The 24331-nt window shown below is 35.8% G+C and overlaps 1 protein-coding gene across 1 annotated transcript in view; it reads left to right on the top strand.

The window, feature by feature from the left end:
• The window catches only part of LOC147830127 (putative Polycomb group protein ASXL3), a 57912-nt gene that overhangs the window by 20260 nt on the left and 13321 nt on the right, over positions 1–24331 (top strand). The window contains exons 2-3 of the mRNA XM_087193633.1: positions 9701–9783; positions 24069–24266. Of these exons, the coding sequence (XP_087049759.1) occupies positions 9701–9783; positions 24069–24189 (204 nt within the window). The 3' untranslated portion in view covers positions 24190–24266. The remainder of the gene's footprint in view (positions 1–9700; positions 9784–24068; positions 24267–24331) is intronic.

Below are 24331 nucleotides of genomic sequence, written 5' to 3'. Positions count from 1 at the left end.
AGCACCTTGTAAGGACTCCCAAAATATCTAGTGATTGCTGCTTCAAAAGAGTACTGCAGAGGATGCTGGCTTTGACCATACATATTTCTGTTCATTTTCATAAAGATAAGGATTTGGTTCCATATGTGGGTAAAAATACATATTAAGAACATTAATTTTTTATAATGTTGCTATCTGAAAAATCTAGTTTTTAGTTATATGCTTATCCATGCTTTGTAATAAAATATAAATAAACTCCAAGTTGTTAGATTATGAAACATTGATTTAATCATGTTGAATCTTGAGAAAGTTTTTCTATTTGGATATTTCACCTAATAGTCTCCATTATATTTTTGTGTTACATTTGAATTTTTATGGGAGGACTCACAGCAAAACTTACATACATTCTATGTTTGCTTTTGGAAAATCCTTATTGAGGATACTGTTACCACCAAGGACTTTGTGAACTTCAGCTAAAACTAGAAATTCTATTCAACCCAGATATTCCACTTCTAGGTATCTTCCCCAAAGAGTAAAAGACATCATATTACAGGTGATACATGCACATCCATGTTTATAGCAACACAATTCATAATAGCTAAATCTTTGAAGTAGCCTGTATGTCCATCAACAGATAAATGGATAAAGAAAATGTGATATTTATACACAATAGATCAATACTCTTCCATAAAGAAGGATAAACTTGAGTCATTTGTAGGAGAATGGATGTACTTTGAGACCATAATATTAAGTGAAATAAATCAGACACACAAGCTTAAATATTGCATGGTTTTTTTATATGAGAAAACCAAAATATGAATATAGAGCAGAATAAAAGATAGATCATAGGAAATAGGAAGATAGATGTTTTGCAGAAGGGAAGGGGATCAAGAGATAGAGGGAGGGGGGAGGATGGAGGGGAGAAGAAGGGGATGGAAAAATAATTAGTATGTGTTATATACATATAATGACTTCCTGCAAGAAGTGAAATCATCGTGTACTGCAAACAAGTCCTAAAAGAAAAAAATAGGAAAACCTTTATCTGCTCTGACAAACATGTTTGTTTCACTCAGCTAGTGTGAGTTAACTAACACTACATTTTGCTGCCACAAAATTAGGACAGTGTTCTAGATCAGTCATGGCAACTTTGTCATTAGACATGATTTTTCATTTTTGAAGCATTTCATTGTATTTGTCTGTTTTAAAATTAGGGAAAGTTTCTCTCAAGGAAGTGTGATAAGGAAAGTAAGATAGAAGTTATATAGGCTGTGAATGGGGTATGGAATGGTGAAGTATGAGCTCAATGACAGGACACTGAAAGAGTTTACAGACAGAAACAAGGTTATTGGGCAGATAACCATGGGAATAGTCACAGACAGTCACCCAGATGTCCTGGGTTTATATCTTAGTTCTACCCTTTGCTAGATATGAAACTTTAGCCTCATTTAAAGGTATTACTCTATGCCTTAGTTAGTTCATGAATCATTTTTAAAGTGAGGGTGATAGTAGGCCCTATGTGATTGAGTTGTTTGTAAGATTAAATGAGCCCATGTGCATGGCAGCATAAGGATTGATGCAGAGTAGCTGTTATGTAAGTATTTGCTATTATTTTTAAAACGGAGAGTAAAATTTTTGACATCACAGAATATTGAGCTTTATCTCAAATCTTAGTAAAATTCTAGAGTATATTATTAAAGAGATGACTGTGAGCATTTAGAAATGAAAGTAAGGATCCCTGGAAGACATTATGGATTCTTGCAGTTAATTCATGTCAAACTAAATTAATTTATTTTTGATAGGATTAGTAGGCTTATCCATCAGGAAGATGTGCTTGTTAGAGGTAAATTTCAGCCAGTCCTTTGACATGAGTTTATTGTGAAACTCTTTTAGAAGTGATGGACAGTTATGAACTGAGTGATAGTATAATTAAATGAATTTGTAGCAGATTGAACATCTATAGGCAAAGAATATTGATTGAGTAATCAGCATCAGTCTAAAAGAAGATCCCAGCAGCAGCCACAAGGGTTTGTTTTTCATTGCTTCATTTGGCTCTGTCATGAACACTTAAAAGGTGTGCATCAACAGTGTGCTTGTCAAGTATAAGGATTACACAGAACGAAAGGGGAAACAACTAGAAAACAGAGTAATGATTCCAAAAGAACAGTATAAGCTTGAAAACAATCTCACAGATAAGATAAAACTTACCTAAGACTGTAGTGTCTTTTTCTTACACGATTTTTTTTTCTGGGGTACATAGAAAACTGGGGAGATTTCTGGGATGAGTTGAGCTGTTAAGCTTAGATAATAAAATATTTGTGACTAATAAGATTTCAGAGACTGCCCAAATGGATTAAAACATACACAGTGTGTTAAACAAAGACATATTTATGTTTGACAAGTTTGGAAAATACACCAGAGCAGATATAATTTCAGGAGAAAATGTCGAAAGAGCTGGGTTTTCATTGACTGACATTATGAGTTGCTAAATAGAGCAAGTGTCATAGTGGGATACATCAACATACTTCCATGGGACAGGAGGAGCAATTTAATAGTTTTGTATTTTATTCTGATTAAGCCTCAGGTAAAGTTAGTATCAATGGTATTTAATTTATTTTAATGAGTACAATTGTTAAAGACATGCAGTGTTTTAAAAAATGACATTGGAAAACTGAAGAATTATCAAAGAAGGATGATTTGGTTGGCAATATTTGCAAACTTTTATTTGAAATAAACTGATTGATAAAAGAAACTAAAGTTCCATTGGTCTGGACACAAAGGGCATTAAAGACTTGGCCCTTAATGGTGTAAAAATCATGAGGCATCCTATCCTATAAAATAAGTTACTGGACCTCATTATATAAATCAGTGTAACACAGTTGCTTTTGAGACTTACATTTTAGGAGAGTGCTTATAATTTAATATAAGATAATTATTGTTATATTCAAAGACAAAAATTAGAAGTACTTGGTAGAAATAAAAGAAAGCAAAGGAGAAGCTTTACTTGATGCACAGAAGAAAGAGGCTTTTTAATAACTGCTTGGCTCTGAATAGAGACTGCCTACAGACTTCTGCAATGGGAGAATCTGTCTCTCATGAAAGAGATGTTTGACTTTTTGAGACAGTTCTCATATTTATAATCATTTAAACAACTGTTATTTTTCATTTACTTTTTTAAATCATCATGTAGGTTCTGTGTGTCTCTCACTTTCCATTGCTATCTGTATAAAAGAAGAACACCTATGCCGTGGTGAAACCAGGTATGGTGTGGTTCAGGTTAGCTTTGGATCTCTGGTAGAATACATGTGAGGGTGGCCAGGAGAGGAGGGATGAGAATGTCTGGCTAAACCTGATTTGTAGAGAATGGTGTAGTTTGCTCACAAAATCTCAGAGAGACCACATATAAATGTCTGTCAGTGTCTTAATAGCTGTCTGGTGTGGGTTGACAAGATCTGTGTTTCTAGGCTGAACACGAAGGGGGCTTTTCTCCTATGGGGGTATTAGCTAATGTAAACTCTCACTGCTTTTGGAGATCATTTGGCTCATTGCTGTAAGTGCTTTACATTTGTTATCTCATTTAGTCCTCACAACGTTTTTATGAATGATAAAGTGAAGAAACTGAGACTCAGGGAGGTGAAATTTCTATCTAACATCACACAGCTAGTGAGTAGGGATTCCGAGCTCATCTGACTCTGAAGCTCATTATCTTCATTATTATTCTATAAAAATTCTAAATATTGAATGAATCAAGCCATCTTCCCAAATTACCTTAGTCTTTATTTATTAAAGCCTATTTCACAGTGCTGCAATCTGGGGATGTAGATATGAATGAGGACTGAGGCCTTTCATCTCATGAGGCTTGCTTGCAGTGTAGTGGCAAGAATATCATTAAACAGGTTACACTAATTAATGACAGTTTTGACAGATATTGCCAAGGGAATGTACAGTTTAAACCACATCTGAGAGTTCTATGAAAATGATTGTTCTTGAGTGTAAGATTGCCAAAGTGGGACAGAGCCTGTATATAATATTGCCATTAGGCCATGGGTTTCTGAAATAGCCCTGGGCTACTGATGAAAAGCAGTTCACCTTGATAGAAAGAACAGACGTCAGTGTCCGATGGGCTAACTTCTAGCCGTGCAATTTTGGGACACACTATCTTCTCAGAGTGTGCTGCATTTGTGTGAAGTAGGATTCATTCTCTGGGCTGTTGTAATGATTCTTTATGTCTTGTAAGTCATACATTCATGACTACTACAGCATATAATTTTCCCATAAAATGCATTCAAATAGAATAGAGAATTCTATTCTTTTTAACACCTTAATTAGTAACCACGTATGCTAGGAGCAAACAACTGACTTGATCTGTGAACTTGGTAGTTGGCAAGGTGTTGTAACATTTTAGATGATTTATTTTCTCATCTGAAGAGTATAAGTGATCCTAATTCATGTGTCATCAACATGATATTGGTCTTTTGAGGGTTTTGAAGAGTCAGAGATAGGAAAGGTTGCATATAGGATTCTAGAGGTTAGTATAATAATGTCAAACTACTACAGAAGACTAGGTACGCAGGAGTTGTTTAATAAGTACTAACTTACCCTATTATATTTAAACATTGTTTTATCAATATCATCATAAATACAAGTGCTGTTCATTCACTTCCTAGCTTTATGGCCTCAGACCAATTAATTCAGCTCTGTACATCTCACAGAATGTTAACAATGCCTCTTCTATGAAGCACACGGATTAAATAAAATAATGTTATATAAAAGCAAATGAAATAATTTATGTTGTATGAAAATAATCTGTAATTGTGGAGAACTATATAATAGTTTATTGTTATTATAACCCCATAATCCTTTACCCAGGACATGGGGCCTTAAACATCTAAGCACTTTAATGAACTGCCAGTATGGATTAGGAAAAGACACATTAATGTTAGGAAAAGGACAGAAAGCCTGTCATTAATACCCATTTAGGATTCCACAAATGTAAACACTGAAGTGATTTTTAAATGGTGGCGAGGTTTTTTTCTTTTTTTTCATTTCTTCCCTTTTTCTTTTTGCAATCAAAGAGGCTCTCACAGAAAGTTTTATTTAAGTCCTGAAAGGGCAAAATTTTAACCTTCAAGTGAACACTGGTCTATTGTATTTATGTTAAGGACACTTAAAATGAGTTTTCTGTTTGAGAGGCACTAAGGAATTCTTGAGTAAGCCTTTAAGATATCTGAGCCAGTGTTCTTGGTTCAGAAGAGTGCTTAAAGAGTGAACTTAAGCATGGAAAGGCACATTCTCTGTGTTGCAGCCAGTGCCCTAGGTGGTTCGCCACTACCCGGTCACTGCGCCTCCCTTGCATATGTTGTTGTCTTTTGGGGCAGATTTATTTCTTCCCCCAATGAGGCATGTGGAAGTCTGCGAAGGAAATTTCTGGGATGAGACTGTATTGCTTCTGATTTGCATGAATCTGGATGTCTGTGAGATAGGCTCTGATTCAGCCAGGCAAGGAGGTGAAATACAATCCTGTATTTGCCAGTTCTGCACATTTGTTCACCTCCCGTGAAAAAGAAAAGATCCTTTACTAGGAAGGTAGCTGATGATATGTGCCCAGTGTGTCCCTGACTGTGCAGAGTTCCCCCTTTCAGAGAACAGTGTTGAATTTGAAACCTTGCCTGGAAAACAATGCCAGAGAAAGAAAGTAGCTGAAAACTGGAAGAGGTGGGCAGATGCAAGGCAGCTCCTGGAGAGGGAGAGTGAAGTAGGATCACGAATGAAGCTCTGGCACAGGAGAACAATCTGTTGTACAAAGAAAGAAAGGACATTTTATGTTAAGATTGAACACTTGGACAGATTGATTTGTACAGAAGAGACAGTGACGTCTGGCCACTGGTTTCTAATTACACCCTTCAATTGACAGCACTCATTCTAATCATTCTGGATATAGCCAGATGTGTTAGCCCAGGCCTGTAGCCCCAGCATTTAGGAAGCTGCAGCAGGAGGCATGAGTTCCAGGACAGCCTGGGCTACATAGCCAGACTGGTCTCAAAAAAATGCTTATCTTTAGCAACAAATGGCAGCAGGAGTGTTAAGGGCCTGTTTTTGAGGAAATAAATGATAAAATTTTCAAATTTTTTTGTAATAGAAAAGATCACTTTTCAGCCAAAGTAAATAATATGAGAAGCAAAGTAAAACACACATGTTAGAAAGGGGAGCCAATGCATCTTATTTGTAAAAAGAAAGGTTCTTTACTTTTGTATAATCAGAACTTTTGAAAATTCAATTAGTTGTTTGTATAGGTAATTTTCAGAATTCAGTGGCTGTTGAATGCACTAGTAATAAAATATGAAAATATTACAGAAAAAGTTCATAACTGCAACTGAAAGATATAAAGCAATAAAAAGGTTATTGTACATTTAAAAATAGATCTTAAGTGGAATAATGTGTGTACATTCCTTCCAAATTTAATTAAATGTTTCACTCAAATCCAGTCTGAATTTCATCTGGAAAAATAAAGTGAATAATTAAAAATGTAAGAAGAAATAATAAGAGATGTGTCCTGTTCAGAAAGTGAAATGTATTATAATGTCACAGCAATTACAACAGTGTAATGCTCACATAACAGTTGACTGAAAGAGCAGTGGAACTCAGCGGGATCCCTGGAAAGCCCCAAGAACTGTGATTTGCAGGTTAGAAACCCTCAAGATTCCTAGATATACCTGTAGCCGTTAGAGGGAGTAGTATGGGGGTTCTCATGTCTCATCTGCAGCTCAACAAAAACAGTTCTGTATGTGTTTTTATGTAGGGTTCCCACATTTATATGTTGGTTTCACATTTTGAAATGTTCTAGTATACTCTTATATTTATATTTGATGTTTATATTTATATATGGTAGAGAATGCCTCACCATGTGTGGGTTATGGAACATGATAATGTTAGAGAAATGTGGCTTATGAGTGGGAAGTTGGGGTTTAAGTCAATATTTCAGCTTGGTACAAAAATAAAAACTTCAGATGAACCAAAGAATAACTATATAAAAATACTTAAGAGAAACATTTGTAGGTATTTGGATGCTGTCTGGATAAAAGGAATTTCAGTGCATAAAATCAGAAACCAATGTATGTGTAAGGTGATAGAATTGCTTGTATAAAAATAGAAAATTTTGCATATATAGTTACAAAATCCAAACAAGTCCAAGGTCAACTAATGCCTCATGCCCAGGAGCCTGCTGAGGCCGTGACAATTAGTCTACCATTTGGACCTGAGAGCTTTAGGATGCCAGTGCACTCTGACTGTGAGTGTTCCCCACTCTAATGTTTGGAGTATGACTGTCTGTGAGTCTGATTCATGTCTCTACCTTGCCTCACATTATTTCGATGGTATCAATGTTTTGTTCAGCGATGGTAATTTCTATCTTGTTCTATTGTGTACACAGCTAGAGTTCAGTAAAGCTCGCTTACACCCAGGAACCTCCTCTTCTCTGTCTCCTTTCTCTGTCTTGCAGGAACTGAGGGTGGCTTCTGGTGCTCTGTGTGGCTTCATCATTTCCTTCCTGCCACTCTTCCACTTCCTGATGTAATTCTTGGCACTTTTACTTCCTTTGTAGAGTAGGATGTGATGTCATAGAGAAGGGGACAGGGCTATCCAAATTCTCTCAATTGCTGGGAGGAGCTGCCCAGGTGTGCTGAGGGGCCTGTACTCAGGAAGAGAAACAGGGAATCCTCCACAGTGAGTAACCCCACTTTTGAGTGCACCAAAATTTCTGTTAAAACATTGCCCAGTACACTGGAGTTTCCTCTTTGGCCCTTTCTGGATTGAACCAGTTTGCTTTTAGACATTCCCAGTTCAGCTCAATTTTCCTCCTTTATTTCCCATCTTTCCTATGCCCCCTCATCCCTCAACCCTACTTTCCTACTTTCCTGTTCCCCTTGTCCTTGCTTGCTTAGTGTCTGTCTGTGTCTATTGGCCTTCTGCCCATATCTTTTATGAGAGACCATTAGTCTTCCCCGCATTGCCTCTCATTTGGGATGAAGCCCACCGTATATGTAGACCATGTGACCACAACATCTCCTTCCTGTAATTCATAATTATATGCTGTTCTACTTACAATCTCTCTTTTTTTGAAAATTCTGTCAGCTATTTTTGTTTTCATGTCTTATTTCTTTCCTCCTTTCTATGTGATCAAATCTTTTCCCCCTTTCAGCATTATTATACAGTTTCCTTATTGCCTTTTTTCCAATATTTTTTTGCCTTTGCTCTTTCTCCCCCATACAGTTTTGCCTGTTTCTTTTATCCCCTTTCCCAGTTTTCAGTTCAGCTCTTCAGTTTCGTCCTCTGTGAGGACCATTTTCCTTCTTTCCTGGGGACATACTTACGTCACACACTCTTTCTAGTGTGACTCTGATTTCTATATTCTTACGGAGCTTACTGACCAGGAGTAAGGAACTGATTAAGATTGAGAAAATGGAGAAATGGCCCATGAACTGGAAAAGGGGGAATAGGGAGCTGCCTAAATGTGAGGGTTTCATGTATCTTGCTGGAGGACCCGGGTGGACAGAGACTTTACTATTGAGCTAGTTGAAAGTTACCGTTGACAGTAGAAGAGATCATAGAGCTTTTGTCAACAGATTGGGAAGCCTTTTAGGGTAACCCTGTTAATTCTTAATAATTATAATCCCTCTAGTAAATAATCATAAATGAGAGTTCTAGCACCATCCAGTTGAATGGGGCCATGACTTGTGAAGGAAGCTCCATTATAACATCTTTAATTAGGTGTAATTTCCCTTAGAGAGGAGGTCATTTGAAGAGATGTGTAGTCTTGTTTCATATACCCAGAGGTGGTCCCTGAGGTCCATGTGGGTGAGCAGTGTGGGATCTTCTGTTGATTGCTTCTGCTGCATGGAGTTAAGTCCCTGGATAAATAAAAAAATTTGATTACCAGGGCTGGTGGTCTAATGCCTGTGGAAATAATCAACTGTGTTGCATTTATTGCCATACCCTTTGTTTAAGAGAACCCCCTTCCCAAAAGTATAAGCAGGGCAGAAGAGGAGAGAAAGAAAATGGGACTGAATTCATAAAACTGAGATGGGCTGAATAGAAAGTGGAAAGGATTTACTTAAAATTAATTGGAAAAGGCAAAGGAAAGGAAACTGAGCTGAACTGGAAAACACACAGCAGCAACTGCCCTTGGCTTCTGTATTCTCCTTCCGCTATTTTAGCATTGAAGATTTAATTTTGTTTCTTGTTTTTAAAAATACCAATGTGGTTGATCAAACTATGAATATTGTGAGACTGTTTTTGACCATTTTGTTCTTTGCTATTGGTAACATCCAGGCTTCATATTTCCAAGGTCTGAGAACTAAGGAAACATTTTAACAGCCTGAAGATGTGTTTTTGGCTATAAAATATTAGCAATTTTTAAAAATAAAGATTATATCCATATATTGGCTTGGTTTCATTAAGTGTCACTTTTTTTTTTTTTTTTTGGTTTGTGTGTAAACCTCCTTGACATTTTTTGAAGAATGGCCCCATATACTGCAGAAATTGCTGATTTAGAAGCCCAGCAAAATATTACATTTTCCCTTTGGACACCTTAGCTGTTTGATGAGAACTTAGTTTGATATAAAAGCTCCTTCCCCTTTACAACTTTAAGCAATGATTGCATGATTCACACACATTTTCATTTGTATACTTCCATCCAATAATTAGGAATCTTATGTTTATATTTTAGGCACTAGAAAAACACCCCAACTCACCAATGACAGCAAAGCAGATACTGGAAGTCATTCAGAAGGAAGGATTAAAAGAAACAAGGTCAGTATTTGTTTTTGAAACTTTTCCTGTTATGATTGATTAATAGTTTCCACTAGATTCAAAGCAATAGGTAATCTAGATTTTCACATTGTAGTTGATTGTGAATTAAGTAACTACCTGCAAATTCTTTTGTGATTACAAAATATTTGAGTGACCTAAGATTTCCTTGGAACTGCCTGTTAATAAGTAAGTTGATAGATTGATATAGACTGAATTGTACTTTGTGAACAAGGGGCAGTGCTTTGTGATTTAGCCCCTCATTAGAGTTAGCCCTGTTTCTGTTTCTTGTAAGAAGATTTTGTCTTTCTGAAATTAAACAGTGAAGGATCGCAGGATACAAAGATGAGCCAACACTAATAAAATTGAAAGCACCAATAAACGTAGCTAAGAGTTTAGTGTCTTACTTTTAAGAGTTCTTATTTCAGGGTATCTTTTATCAGCTGTTGGGCCCTCCTACACCCCCTTTTTAAATAAAAGCTTTATTGAGCTAGAATTCACATATTATAGAATTCCCCCTTTTAAAATATACAAGTTAGTGGTTTATTTTGTATTCACACAGTTGTGCATTCATTGCTACTGTCTAACTTTAGAACCTTTTTATCACCTAAAATAAACCCCATCCCCATTAGCAGTCACTCCCCATTCCCCACTCCCCTGGCCTCTGGCAAACACTAATCTTTATGGTTTCTATGGATTTGCTCTTCTGAGTATTACGTATAAATGGAATTCATATAAATGTAGCCTTTGGCTTTTTCACTTACCAAGTAATTTTTTTCAAGGTTCATTCATGTTGTTGCCTCTGTCAGAACTTTGTTCCTTTTTGATGCCAAACAATATTCCATTTATGGTTCTACCACATTTTCTTTATCCATGATGGCCCTTTATTTTTATTTCTGTATTAGTTTTATAGATTTGGCCTAGCCAGCAGTCTAGGGGTATGTAGGTAACACTACTTAATGAGGAGAACAAGAGATTAATTCTAAATTAAAATAGGGATGATAACATCATATGTGTATGCCATTCCCCATGTTACAATGAGTACACTTTATACGTGAGTTGCTGGCTGCAGTTCATTGAGATAGCAACATCATAGTTACAGCAGTTTTACCTTGGTTAAAATGAAACCTACTAAGCTACCTTTTCCAGGTTTTTTGATTGCTGTAGAACTGCTGAGAGAAATAAATATTCTGAGGCCAACTTTTTCTTTAAAAATGCATTCCACCTGTAATTTATGTAACTTTAAAGTGTGGGTAACGGCATCTTCTAGCTGATTAAAATGTATGCTTTGCGAGTTCGATCCAGGGGTATCACAGTTCAGTGGGATATCAGGCGCCAATGCTCAGAATTTCATCTGTTTTGGAGGCATTGTTGTGCTTGCTCTGAAGAAGCAGCCTGAGATGGTATCACTGCACTGTGCTGGCAGGTATTTGCCCCCTCATTCAGTGGTGGCAACAACCACAGACTTGCTGCTGATGGTGCTTCATAGCCCTGTTGAAGGTAATTGTGTTCCGAATCAGAGGTCAGCCTGAAGAGTTAGGGAACCAAACGTGGAAAACTGGAAATTAATTTTATCCTTGCCATCTGTCAATAACCCTGAAAATATTTATGCTATTTAGAAAGCAATAAAAACATCTGTGACACAACCAAAATTAAAAATGAAAGTAAACATGTGAAGATAGTAGTTCCTGTTGAAAGTGCACTCTGTGGCAGAGTTGTCTGCCAATACTGACATGGGACACATCTCCTAGACATAGATGTTTGCATCCCGTTCAGTAGGACAGCCTTTTGCACGGGAGTGGCTGTGTTGCTGTCAGTTGGTATGTACCTTCAACTGTAAAATTCCTGTTTGGGCTCCCAACAGCACTTTAAAATTTAAAAGTACTGATGGACCAGTATAGTGTTATTAGAAGTCCTACTTGAAAGCAAGCAGTTCTCAAGTTGAAGAGGAAAGGGAAAAGGCAAAAAAGGAGACTACCATTCTTTTTAAGTTCTCTTTTGTAAAAGTAGGTCTGCATTGAGTGGCTGTAGTCTACGTATTTGTGTTTTCATTTCTCTTCACTGTTTCTGTAACTCTCCTACTTCCCATCAGTTGTGACCTGTTCCTTACAGCCCATGTATCTCTGCTCACTCTTCCTCTGTGTTCTAGCTCTTGTTTGTTTATTAGAATCATCTGTAAAATAAACATGCTTAGTTTTGAGTGAGTTTAGGGACTGTCTTATATGACATGAATGTTGTTTTAGGTTTTACACACTGACATTTATTTGCTGACTAAATGTACTGTTTTTGTACTTTTCAAGCTTTGAAATGTTTTCCAAATATTTAAGGTTGCTCAGTAAATGAAGTGTAACTGTGTATGTATTTTCCTCAAATTTAGAAATTCCATCATCAGAAGGTCAAACAAGTCTGACTAATTTCTTGGTACTTATTAATGATATGTTTTTCTAGAAACGCAGATTGCCTGATAAAAAGTTGCTGATGTGGCCGTAGCCCTCTGGTCTCTGGATAGGTGATAATGTTAATAGTCCTTCCCCACACGGGCCACCACTGTACCTAGCATTTTTTTTTTTTTTTTTTTTTTTTTTTTTTTTTGTACCTGGGATCAAACTTGGGTCCTTGCGCTTGCAAGGCAGGTGGCAGAACCACTGAGCTAAATCCCCGGCCCTGTACCTAGCATTTCTAAGAAAGAGAAGACAGGGTCTGTATCCAGCATCTTTCTTCTCTGTAATTAATAAAAAGCCATTTGTGTCACTACTATGGGGGTCCTCATACTCTGTGTGCCAGCCATGTCTCCTCCTGCGTTTACCTTACTGTACTGTAATTTTGCTTTTGTATGTCTTCCCTCGTGTCTGTGAGCTCTTTAAGAGCAGCATTCTGTACCTAGGACTCCTGGTACTTGGTAGATACTCAATATATAGTTGTTGAATAAATAATCTTTCTCAAGATGATACTTTGCTAGTGCTTAGTGATGACTGGCTTGGATTCAGACTGAAGCTTCTTAACATAATGGATTATACTTTTCATCCTATTCGGTAGTTGTTTTTAATTCAAAAGGAGCCTATCCATTTTGAGGGAATTCTGCTAAGTATATGCATGTTGATAATCTTAGCAGATTATCTCTGAATAAGTAAAGTGGTTATTCTGTTGCTTTTTTTCAAATACAGTACTATAAAAGCCACTGGTTTTCCTTTGTAACTTACAATTTAAAAAAACTACACAATAATTTTGGCAAAGCTAATATGGGTATTTGAATATGTTCAGTATGTGTGATGTTGTTATTTTATCTGAGACCAAATTTTTGACATTGTACTGTTTTTTATCTTTTCAAGTGACACTTTATGTATTTTTACAGAGACAGATAAAGAGAGGACCACTTTTGTACATCATATTTTGTGTAGCATCATGTTATTGAATGAAATTTGTAGTGTGACTAGAGTCTATCTGAAAAAGCCAGAATGAAATAAGTAATTTTTATGTGAATTTAAAAAAAGATGTCTGAATATGATACATTGTCAGGATATGTGGTTTTTGTTGAAAAAATATTAATGATATGGTATTAGCATGATTGTCCTAGATCTGGTTCTTCTTTTAGTGAAAATATATTTGGTAAATTTTACTTCCCCTTTATATAATAGGATAGAAGGATTTATGCACATAATTGTATATTATAAATTGTCTCATCCATATATACATTTGCTTTACTGAGGATTTTAGGCTTCCATTCTTTTATGTATATTGGCTGTCAGCAATTGATCAGTCACAGTTGTTTCGAATGTTTTTCAGATGACCAGAATCTTCTGTTCAATCAAATAGCCATGCTACTTAGCCAGAGGGGATTACGTGCATATTCTAGTCTGCTGCTTTTGCAGTGGGATATTTGATACTCTTGTGGACCCTTTAGCTAAACATTTCCTCTTCTTCAGGGAGTTTGTCTGCTGTTGTAGAATATGTTCTTGTCTGCAGTATTTGTGTAGAAAAAGAAAAGCAACTACGATTACCCTGCTCTGGGTGATTGTGGGGGTTATCCTAATTCTGCTTTTGATTTGCTTATTGAGAACTTATCTTTCCTTTACAAAGAGGATTGTGGCACTTTTGATGCCAGAGGATTTGTTTATCTCTGCCCTGTCTAGTGTAATTTTTACAGTGATGCTTTCAAAGGAATGTGTGCTCTGTTAATGTGACAAGTCCAGGGGCTGCAGGGTCATGGAGTAGGGCTCGCCTTATTTACATAGCCAGAGCAAAACAACCATTCATCAGTGAGGACTGATTTTTTATGTGCCGAGTAATACCATTACAAAATGCTTGTCATTAATGTGGCATGAACCATGATACGATTTTATGTTACTTAATAATAGGTGAGTAGTTTCTAATGAGGGTAAGAGAGTCATAAAGAGAAACACACACACGAACCACAACCATACAAGGCAATAAAAATTCTGTTAGGTTAGAAACAGGGCAATATTTATGAGGCAGGTTTTAATAATATCATAGATGCCTTACTGTAAAAAAAAAAACCTGTTAGATGAACTATTTACAGAGCAGCAGCCTCTATTTACATATCCTGGTAGGGACATTTAAAATGTTTTATAAACAATCTCTATTGGGTTTAATGTTCCTTAGACTATAGAGATACTGTATAGTAGATTTTGCAATGTGGAACATTCACTTGACAGCCCTAGATTTTGTAATTCTTGGCATATGGATGATTTTTTAAAATTCCTGCTAATGCTTAGAATAAATTTGTTTTTACCTCCTGGTTTAGATCTTTTTATGTTTTCTGTTTTGCAGTCTCTGTGATGATATGGTGAAATTAGGATCTCTGCTTTGTACTGTGGCTTATTAAAGATGTTACATTTTTTAGAGGAATAAAATGTCAGAAATTGTATTACCATGTATAGTGACAAACAATAAAATATCTTGGCATTGCTCTTGGTGAGATTTACGTTGCTAATTAGTGCTATAGGAGATGATTCTTTCTTGCTGCTGAAATGTTTTGTCTGGAGATAAGAAAGAAACACAAATAATTTTTATTGAAAAATCAGTTCTTATCTGCAGTCTCCATGTTGGCAACCCTCCTTTCATGCTGAAGGGGTGGTCTAGTTTGTTTGTGTCAGGGCATTTCAGAATTACAGTGTTAGCACATGGTGTCATCCCTGCCATTTGTCAACATCTAATTCTCTCATTGTGTGAATGGTGTGCACAGTCAGCTACTGAGAGAGAAATGTATGAGACAATGGTGTTATTAAACAGAAATATAGAGCAATTTGCATATGTTTATGTGTGTGTACATGTGCATAAGCAAGCCTCCGGAATAATCTAGCTCTCGGTTTACATAAACTTTTATTTGTCAGCATTAGTTAGATCAGAAATCTACATTAGAGTCATTCTTGGCTCTCTTCTCCCACTCCCTCATGGCCAGTTGGCTCATGGATAGTGTCATCTCTGCTTCCTAAGTACAGTTTCCTTTCTTTCTTACCTGGATTATTGCACTATCTTCTTATCTGGTCATCTAACTCCCAGTCTTTCCCTTTTAAAATCTGTTCTCCCTTCAGATCACTACTAACATTTATAGAATAGCATTTCTTATATCCCAGAATATTCCTGAGTCAGTATCACATTTAGTGAATTATGAATCAGAAGCTATTATAAGTTGTATGCTTGGTGATAAATAGCTGAAGTTAGGTATATATTCCTTATAAAAATGGTATCTAGAGAATCCATGATATTCTGATAATAAGTTACTTATGATTAAAGTATACACCATACATTATGTTTAGGTGAAATTTTGCACTTTTAATCTGATGATTTTCATATACATTTAGTTTTCTCCAAATTGTGTCATTAAAAATATTTATTGACATTAATTGCTTTATGTACATAATTAATTCATTTAAAATAAATAGTATGACATTGATTAAATATATAGTGATAGTTTATACGTGAATATCACTAATTGTTTAAAAATGACTTTTTCATCTGTCATGAATTAAGCTTTCTTAAAATTACTGTTTTGCACAGTGACAAAATAACTGAGATAATTCCTGAGAGGGATACACTTGGATATTACTGTGGAAGCAGTACCTAAGTTAACAAATAATTATATGGAAATTACCTCATAAAGGAGTTCCAGCTTCTTAGCACAACCCTATCCAGCGTGGACTTAGGTGGCTGTAAAACCCTCAGAGTTGACCATCTGATGTTGTAGCCACAGTTGATTATTTGCCTTTCACTGTGAAACTCCCCCCATTAGTTTTGTTTCTTTTCCTGTCTTGAAAAATAGTAGAGCCCCAAGGCACTCAAGAGCTTTGTCGTGTGTGTGTGTGTGTGTGTGTGTGTGTGTGTGTGTGTGCATGACTCACATGTATTTAAGGTAGTTATTACATTTTTGATGGAAGATTGGATTGCTGAATAAGGACAAAATACTTTTCAGATACAGTATTTCATTTACAGTAATGTAAAAGGTGTGGATAGACTCTTGCTGGTTCTCAGATCAAAGTCATGTTAGTAGTGATTGTCTGCTCATGCTGCAATAACTAAGTGGCATAGACTAGGTGTCTGAGAAAGCAAATTTATTTGCTCACAGTTCTGGACCCCAAAGGTTCCTGGTCAGGGCCTGGCAGGATTAATTTCTGGGGACCTCAGCTGTCTTCTGGCTTGCACCTGGCAGCCTCCTTGCTGTGTGCCACATGGTCTTTCCTCAGTATGGCTGCACAGAGAGACACATGCTCTTTGGTATCACTTCTTATAAGGACCACAGGATCAGGGCCCAAACCTCATTTAAACCTAATAATTTCATTAGAGGCCCAACTATAATCATATTGATGGCTCAGAGTTCAACATACGAGTTTTAGGGAGACAACAACATTCAGTCCGTAACAATGATTCAGAATTTGGACAACTTCTAGAATTCATAACAGTATAAGAATATTTATTAAATTTTGAGTATCTGATTTATTTTGGAAAGTATTCACTCAACACAGTACTGTGTTTCTGTTTTGTGTACTGCTAATGTGTTTTCATGTTATTTCTTACATAGAAGCCAATGAAATTCATGGTTTAAGAAGTTTCATGTTCAAGTAAAATGTGTATATTCATAAAACATAAATTGATTTGCATTTTGTTTGAAGCCTTTGGTAAAAATAGCTGTGGTGACTGCATATAACCCTCAAGACATCAATATCCACTAAGCTATGCAATTATAACTATGAAATGGCTGTTGCTTAATATATCTTTTTATTCTGTCAAGCTTTCTTTTTCTATTCTTTCAAATAATTGAACAAAAAAGGTAATTTAAATGATTTCAGCTTTACCAAGATCTAGGTATAATTTACTTCAGAAACACTGAACACTCTATAAATATTTCAGTGCAGAAATAGAACCAGAAATGGATATGAAATTACACTGTGCATGAGTCTTTCTAAGTATTCTATGTAGGTGAAAATCTTTGGGGAGGAGTAGGCATTTAACTGGGGTGATTTTATTTAATTTTTTTTTCTAAGTGGTGCTTTTCTCCTCATCTTTTTATTTCATTGCTTATGCTCTTAATTGGCACATGCCTAAATGATTTTAGTTTTGCTCCATTGTTTTGGACTTGACAACATAATTCAAATGCAAAACAGTTGATATGCTGACATGGGGACTTCTTTTTATAGTTGATTTGTTTTCAGTAGGAATAAAAATCATGGTATTTTGTTGAGCCAGGTTTCCTAAAAGCTATAGTGAATAATCTCTAAGAACACATTCAAGCAAAGTTAAATTGATAATTGTTGGCTTGAATTCTCTCTGAAATTCAGGTGGCTATTAACTTTCATTTTTGGAAGTTCAGCCCTGTGCTCGATTTGGTTCAGGATTTTGTATTTGGTCTCCATTCTCTTCAAACTGTTAGTAATCATCTCCTGGGCAGTTCTTAGTGTGCAGGTGTAGATGTCTAGGGTGCTTTGGAGTCACACTGGAGAGACATCAAAGAAATTAGAGGACATTAGGGAAATTAAATTTGTGGAGATATGGCTATCATTACACAAAGTTAGCCTATTAAATGCCTACTCAGTACTTACTTGTAAGATCCTGGGGGCCTCGTAGAAGATTTAAGGCAAGTATTTATTCGATTAGCTTTTATTAAGTACATGCTATATTCTGGAGACTTAGAAGTTATTGGAGTTAATATATGAGCAAAATGTAGTCTTTACTTTGGGATTTAGCAGTGTGATTCCAGATTGATCTGCGTGTTACTTAATTAGGTCTCTTGACCTCTGTGAAGCCTGTCTTAAACCTAGTGCATAAAGTTTGTATTACATTTTATACTTGGGAATTTCTACATTCTCAAATACTTTATAAGTACAGTATATGACATTCCAACATGTCAGCAAATGTCTTTCCTCCATAAACTCATATTAAAGAAAGTAACTCACATCTTTGTATCCATTAATTTTCTTGATATAGCACTGAGATTTACTGTGTCTCATGCAGTATGCCAAGCAAATTAATGAGTAGGAGCTTGATGATAAAAAGAATACTGAAGTTTATTGATCCTTTATATTAGGCTTAATCCTAAGAACATTACATAAAAAGTCTGTGATGTGGGTAGATATTCTAATATTTGCATTTTACAGGAAAAGAAAGAGGCAAATGAGAAGGTTCATTCAGTAGCAAGTGATAAAACCTGAGAGTTGATGGCTCAGTGTTTGAAGTTATAGCCAGTTGCTCTTAATCTTTTTATACACTTGTAGCCTGAGTCTAGTAAAATTATGATTTAAAAATATCAGGCTCAAGATCCTGTTATATACTTTAGTAGCTTTTCTGGCTCAGTATTGTTGTCTTATAGGTATTACTCATCAAGATTAAAGTCTAGCTTACAGATAGGTGTATTGAAGCTCTTTCAGTTTATAGCCTAGTTGTAAGTAGAGTAGAATGGTGAAACAAAGTATTTCCATAACCCACTTAGAGTTGGAGGATGCAGAGCCTTAGATGAACATTTTTTTGAGACAAGGCCTTGCTGTATAGCCCAGGCTGGCCTCAAATTTGCAGTAATCCTCCACCCTGAGCCCCCAAAGTGCTGAGATTACAGGCGTGTGCCACCACATCAGCTAGATGAACATTTTTATGCTTGTTCAATGTGAAGAAGATGATTTTGAGTGAAGATTGAGTTTATGGACACATTCGCAATATACTTTGTTACTGTTTGTTTTAGAAGACAATTTGCAAGGACACAGAATATACTGTAATAGGAGATCCAAGAACTTCATAGGACTATTGCTGTTTTATTGTTGATCTTGCATCTGTGGATTGAAATTCTTGCTTCTGGGTAATTGGCTATTACCAGTCAAAGAAGAATTGGTAACAAAATGTAGATAATCCAGAAGGTAATTTTAGAGGTTGGCAATCTCTACACTTTGGGAAACAACTGAATGAAAATAGATGGTATTATTTAAACCACGTTTAGGTTTAAGTACTGGGAGGCTGAGTTACAAATGCTGTTTTTCTTTGAAGAGATATAAGTATGGAAAGAAAAGGAGACCAAAATGAATAAGTAAGTGTGGTTTCAGAAGCAGCATCAGTATATCCTTGAGAAAATTTTTCTTAAGCAGAGAATAATCAGAGGTAATTCACTGTTATTTGTCATCTATATCATGACTATTTGTCCACCGCCTTCCCCATTTAAGTGCTACTGTTACCCGTTTAGTGTACTTCTGCTGAAAAGTTTAAAAATACAACTTTTAGGGGCCGAGGATTTAGCTCAGTGGTTCCGCTGCCTGCCTTGCAAGCGGAGGATCTGAGTTCGATCCCCCGTACCAAAAAAAAAAAAAATACAACTTTTAAACTTAAAAATACACTTTCATTTAAAAAAAATCTTTGTAATAGACATATGCAAAATTGCCAGGATATCCTGAATGCATGACTTAGATATTTTCTAGCATGTCTTCATGAAATATAATAATTTGTATAATTATTATTGTTTAATCAGTTGCCTAATTTGTGCCCATTGAAACTGACCTAGTAGACATAGAAAAGTGGCATTCTGTGATTATGTGTTGAAACTGGTCATTGCTAATGGGATAGTTGCAAGAATGGCCACCTCAGATCTTAAATTGTTAAATGGTCAGGTTTGCAAATCTGACTTTAGAATTCTCTGTACTCTCACACCAAGGAAAGGTCTGAATCAGGAGCAGAGTTCTTTAAGAATCACCTTTTTAAAGATTCAACTTTAATATTAGAAATTTATTTATTATTTTCATATATCATTCTTCTATCATATTACTAAAATCCAGTTACAACTTTAATTTTCAGAGTTTTATAAATTAGTTTATAATAGGTATAGCGGCAGTCTTTTTTTCTCAAAAGAAAGTAATAAGGAGTTGTGAAAAATAAGCAGGCATTTTGATTGTCTTGGAACAGATAATTATCTAAAATTTAAAATGTAGTCTTCCCCTTTCCCAACTTTTAACTACAGTACCTAGTTTCCCAAGCAGTTTCTAGCCTTTATTTAAAAAGTATGCTTTGTGATAAGAAAATAGGGGCCTAAATAATTCTCAAGAGCTGGGTAGTTATGTACTTTGGTAAACAGAAAAAGACTGGACCGATTTCTAGTAAAGATCATTATTGTTCTAATTATTATTCCAACTCTAAACCATGCTTTTGATAAATGATCTAAACACAAGTTTCTTTTACAGACAGATTGTTCAAAGCAGCCCTTACTACACTAGGATACAAGCTAAGATGTGAATGAAGTTTAATTTGGAATTACGTTTTGTTTCTGGTCTTAGTAGACCATGTATGTAGTCTTAAACTCTACTTTTACAGACCAGTAAACTAAGGTTTGGAAAAGTGAGTTATCTACAGTAACAGAGCTAATGAATATTTGGCTTATTTTTCACATAGAAGTTCATTTCTCACATTAGTAGCTGAAGAGGTAGTTGGAGAAGTTTTGAGATAGCTTTGTGCTTTGTAATCTATCCCAGGATATCCAGACAACCAGGTCCTTGCAGCTTGTTGGTTTGCTATAGATACTATGAGGTTGCTCTCCTCCTAGTGGTCTTAGAGGGCCTACAGCTGGAAGAAAGAATACATGTAATCCCTTGAAAGACATGTTCTGGAAGTTGAGTGCAATTCTCTTACTGGCAGAATTCATGTCTCATTGATCCTTCTCTTCCTTATGGTGCCCTTTATGCAATAGGATCATGGTATTTTCCTATACAGTGAATGGAAATTTGAATTCTAGCTGTATTTCTGCTTGTAACAAAGCATATCATTCTGGTTAAGTCACTCCAGGGTAGGGGAGTGTTTCCAGTGAAATAAGGAAAATTATAACTTTATTTGCATTATAATGCAGTTGTAAAGATAAAATAATTTGGAAAAACTTTGAAAATGTGCTGCCAATTTTAAGATACTTGGTTTGTGAGATTTCACTGTTGGCTGCTTTGTTAGCAATTTGAAGACAGTTAATCAAGATGGAATGGAGTCCAGTTTGTATTGTACGATATTTTATAGTAATATTTTGGTACATGGGTGCCAAATGTTTCATATTTCAGTGAAACATATATAATATCTACTACTATTTATCTAAAATTTCATCAGAAGTTAGAAAAGGGATTCTGGTAATGTTCTTCATTCAGATGCCATGATAAGATACAGAACTGCTGTTACTTGATGGAGTAGAGCCTGTGTTGTTTTTAGTCTGACATATGCCAGTGACTAACGTTGGATCCTAGAAGCAGGAATTTCCCAATGTACAGTATACCAAGTAAAGAATAAGTAAATTATTCTTCAGTAAGTGAGATCCTTTTTTTCTCTTTGGATCTTATTTGTAATTCAGGGACTGCATGTCTCCAGCTAGCTCCCACATGTTAGCCACTGTAGCTTTCTGAATGTATGATATTGACATAGAATTTTCTTTGCTGTCCCACCCTCTAAACAAATATGTGTTAATGTGTAGTATACTGACACAGCACACCTGATACTTATCTAATTGATATTGGGGGGGATAAGGTGTGCTTTAAAATCCTATATATTCATACTCTCATCTAAGTCTTCTTTGAAATTTTATTATAAGCTTTAAATATATAAAGTGAAATTTTGGAGAATATATTTCATCGACCATACCTCTTTGCTGTCTCTGAGGTGACCTACATTTACAAATGTAGGAAATAAATAATTATTTGGAAAATCTGTGTTATTATTTTTGTACTGTCATCGAGATTCTCACTATTTAGTATTTAGTGAACATTCATAGCATGTTAGGAATTTTCCATTATACTGAAATAGTTTTGCTTCCTCTTAAACTGAACATAGAATATATTTTAGTTTTGAGTAGTGAACTGATTTTCAAGATTCTTATAAATTGCCTAGAAAATAATGTCTCAGCTACTGTTGTAATTCCCATAACCCCCACCCTAATACTTGTTTGTCATTTAAGACATAGATCGTCACCTCCCTTGAAAGACTTCCCCTACAATGCCCAGGCAGAAATATCATTCCTTCTATTATTTTTCATAGAAAGTTTTTTTACTGTATCGTTATGATAGTTGTTTTGTTTACATGCCTTTCTCTCAGCTAAACGATGAATTCCCAGATAGCAAGTGATACACAGTACCTTACTCATGTTTGCATAATTGCCACAGTTCCTGGGTCATAACGGGCATCCCAACAGAGGTTTATTTGAATGAACATATTACTCATGGATATCTTTAACTGATATCTGCATAAGGGATGGTTTGAGAAAATTGATACAATTACTGTTCTAGTTCAGAATCTCAGGTTATGTAACAAGGACTAATATGTCAAACATGAGGACTTAAAATTTTATGAGGTAAAGCGTTATATATTGCTAAGCGCCAAGAAGTATGTACATTTGAATTAAGCAAGCAAAGATTATCCCTTTAATTTTTATATCCCTATCCATTTTAAAATAAAATTTTTGAGGGTTTTTTTTTTGCCTAGGTAAATCATTCATTCTTTGCATGATCCTTAGTGAGAGACATGTCACTTTTTATGAGATGCAGTGGAGTTAGTGAAGGCTGTCCAGAAAAATACAGTAAATGTTGGTTTGGTATAAATCTGAGGTCCAAATCTGTCTGAAAGATTTCTGGATATTTGACATCAACAGAATAATTGAGTTGGGAGCAAAAGAATATACCAACTGGGCAGGCGAGGCAATATAGCAGGTGTACATTTCCAGGCTCTTACATTTAATATCAACTGAATGTAAGTGACCAGGATGAAATGGATCTAGTCAGTAAAGCAAGTGAGATGGAGATGAGAAGACAGAATTCTATTAACTTTAAATGGAATTATATAGGATGAGCAGTTTTATAGATAGATGTTTGCTTGATGCAAAATTAATTATGGGTAAATAAGGCTCTAGTTATTTAACTCATTTAATTGTATTTTAAACAAATCCTGGAAATAGAGACTTGGTAAAACTTTGTGTTGGAATTGACAGTTGTCTTGTCAGTGATGCATTATTTAAGGTAAGAGGAGAATACAAGAAAGAATTTTCATTCCTATATTAAAGGACCTAAGAATATAAAAATAGTTAAGTTCTCTAGTTAAACTATGAATAGTGTAGATAATATTTATCACTGTTTCTAAAAACACTATGAAGTAAGAAAATAGGAGGGACAGTTGATTTTTTAAAAGGTATTTTGAAATTTTTTTTGGTTTTGATGGCTCTTGGGACTCCTTTGATCATTTAATATTTTTCCTACAATTCAGAGATGTTGTCCCTCATGATTTCTATCCCTGTCTCCAAGATAAGCAAGGACAGTCAGTTCAGAGCTCTGATATCAGTAGAGATTCAGATAATGTAGTCAAGATGATGATGGCAGCTAGGAGTTTGAAGCTCTGTCCATGCAGTGGGATTCAGGAGGAGTCAAGGCACACGTGGTAATATGAAACAGACCTTCAAGAGTTCATCTGCCATTGCTATCCTACCTCCTAAAAAATGCTAGGGCTTTGAAGAAAATTACTATCAGAATAGTTTGATCTTGTCCACCAAGTTTAGATGATTAGCCTTGGAAAGCAACATTGTGTTTACTCTCTCCCCTTCAGGACAAAGTATGTTTCATTTGGGACTGCCTCAACTACCTACCAGGCAGCATCAGGCCTTCATATGCTTTAAGTTTATATCCCACTATGGAAAAGATCTTTCCTTGAATGTTCGTATTTTCACCTTGAGAAGGCAATATGTAGAGGATGGGTTTAGCAGCTGTAAATAAATATGATAAAGTAGAAGAGTGGTTTTTGGGAGTTTTACCATATATACACATATATAATATTTTCCAGTCTGGTTTCAGACCCCGGCATGGCTTGGAGACAGCGTTGGTGTGTATGAAGGATCTTCCTCGAATGAAGGATTTGGGACAACTTTCCGTGATGATTATATTAGAGCCTCAGCTGCTTTCGTGTTGGTCATGAGGTGATGCTGAACCGAATGCTTGAACTAGCAGGAGTGGCTGGGATTGCGTTGGAGTGGTTCCGTTCATTCCTTCCGGGTAGGTACCAGCTAGTGATATGGGTGAAATGGACATTGAGGGCCTTCCCATAGGGAACCCCATAA

The sequence above is a fragment of the Heterocephalus glaber genome, unplaced genomic scaffold (assembly GCF_053883595.1).
Source record: "Heterocephalus glaber isolate CG9 unplaced genomic scaffold, H.glaber_assembly_v1.0 deba00000331, whole genome shotgun sequence".
In the NCBI taxonomy this organism is placed as follows: Eukaryota; Metazoa; Chordata; class Mammalia; order Rodentia; family Bathyergidae; genus Heterocephalus; species Heterocephalus glaber.
Note: the sequence above shows the minus strand (reverse complement) of the source record. Positions and strands in the feature narration are given on the sequence as shown.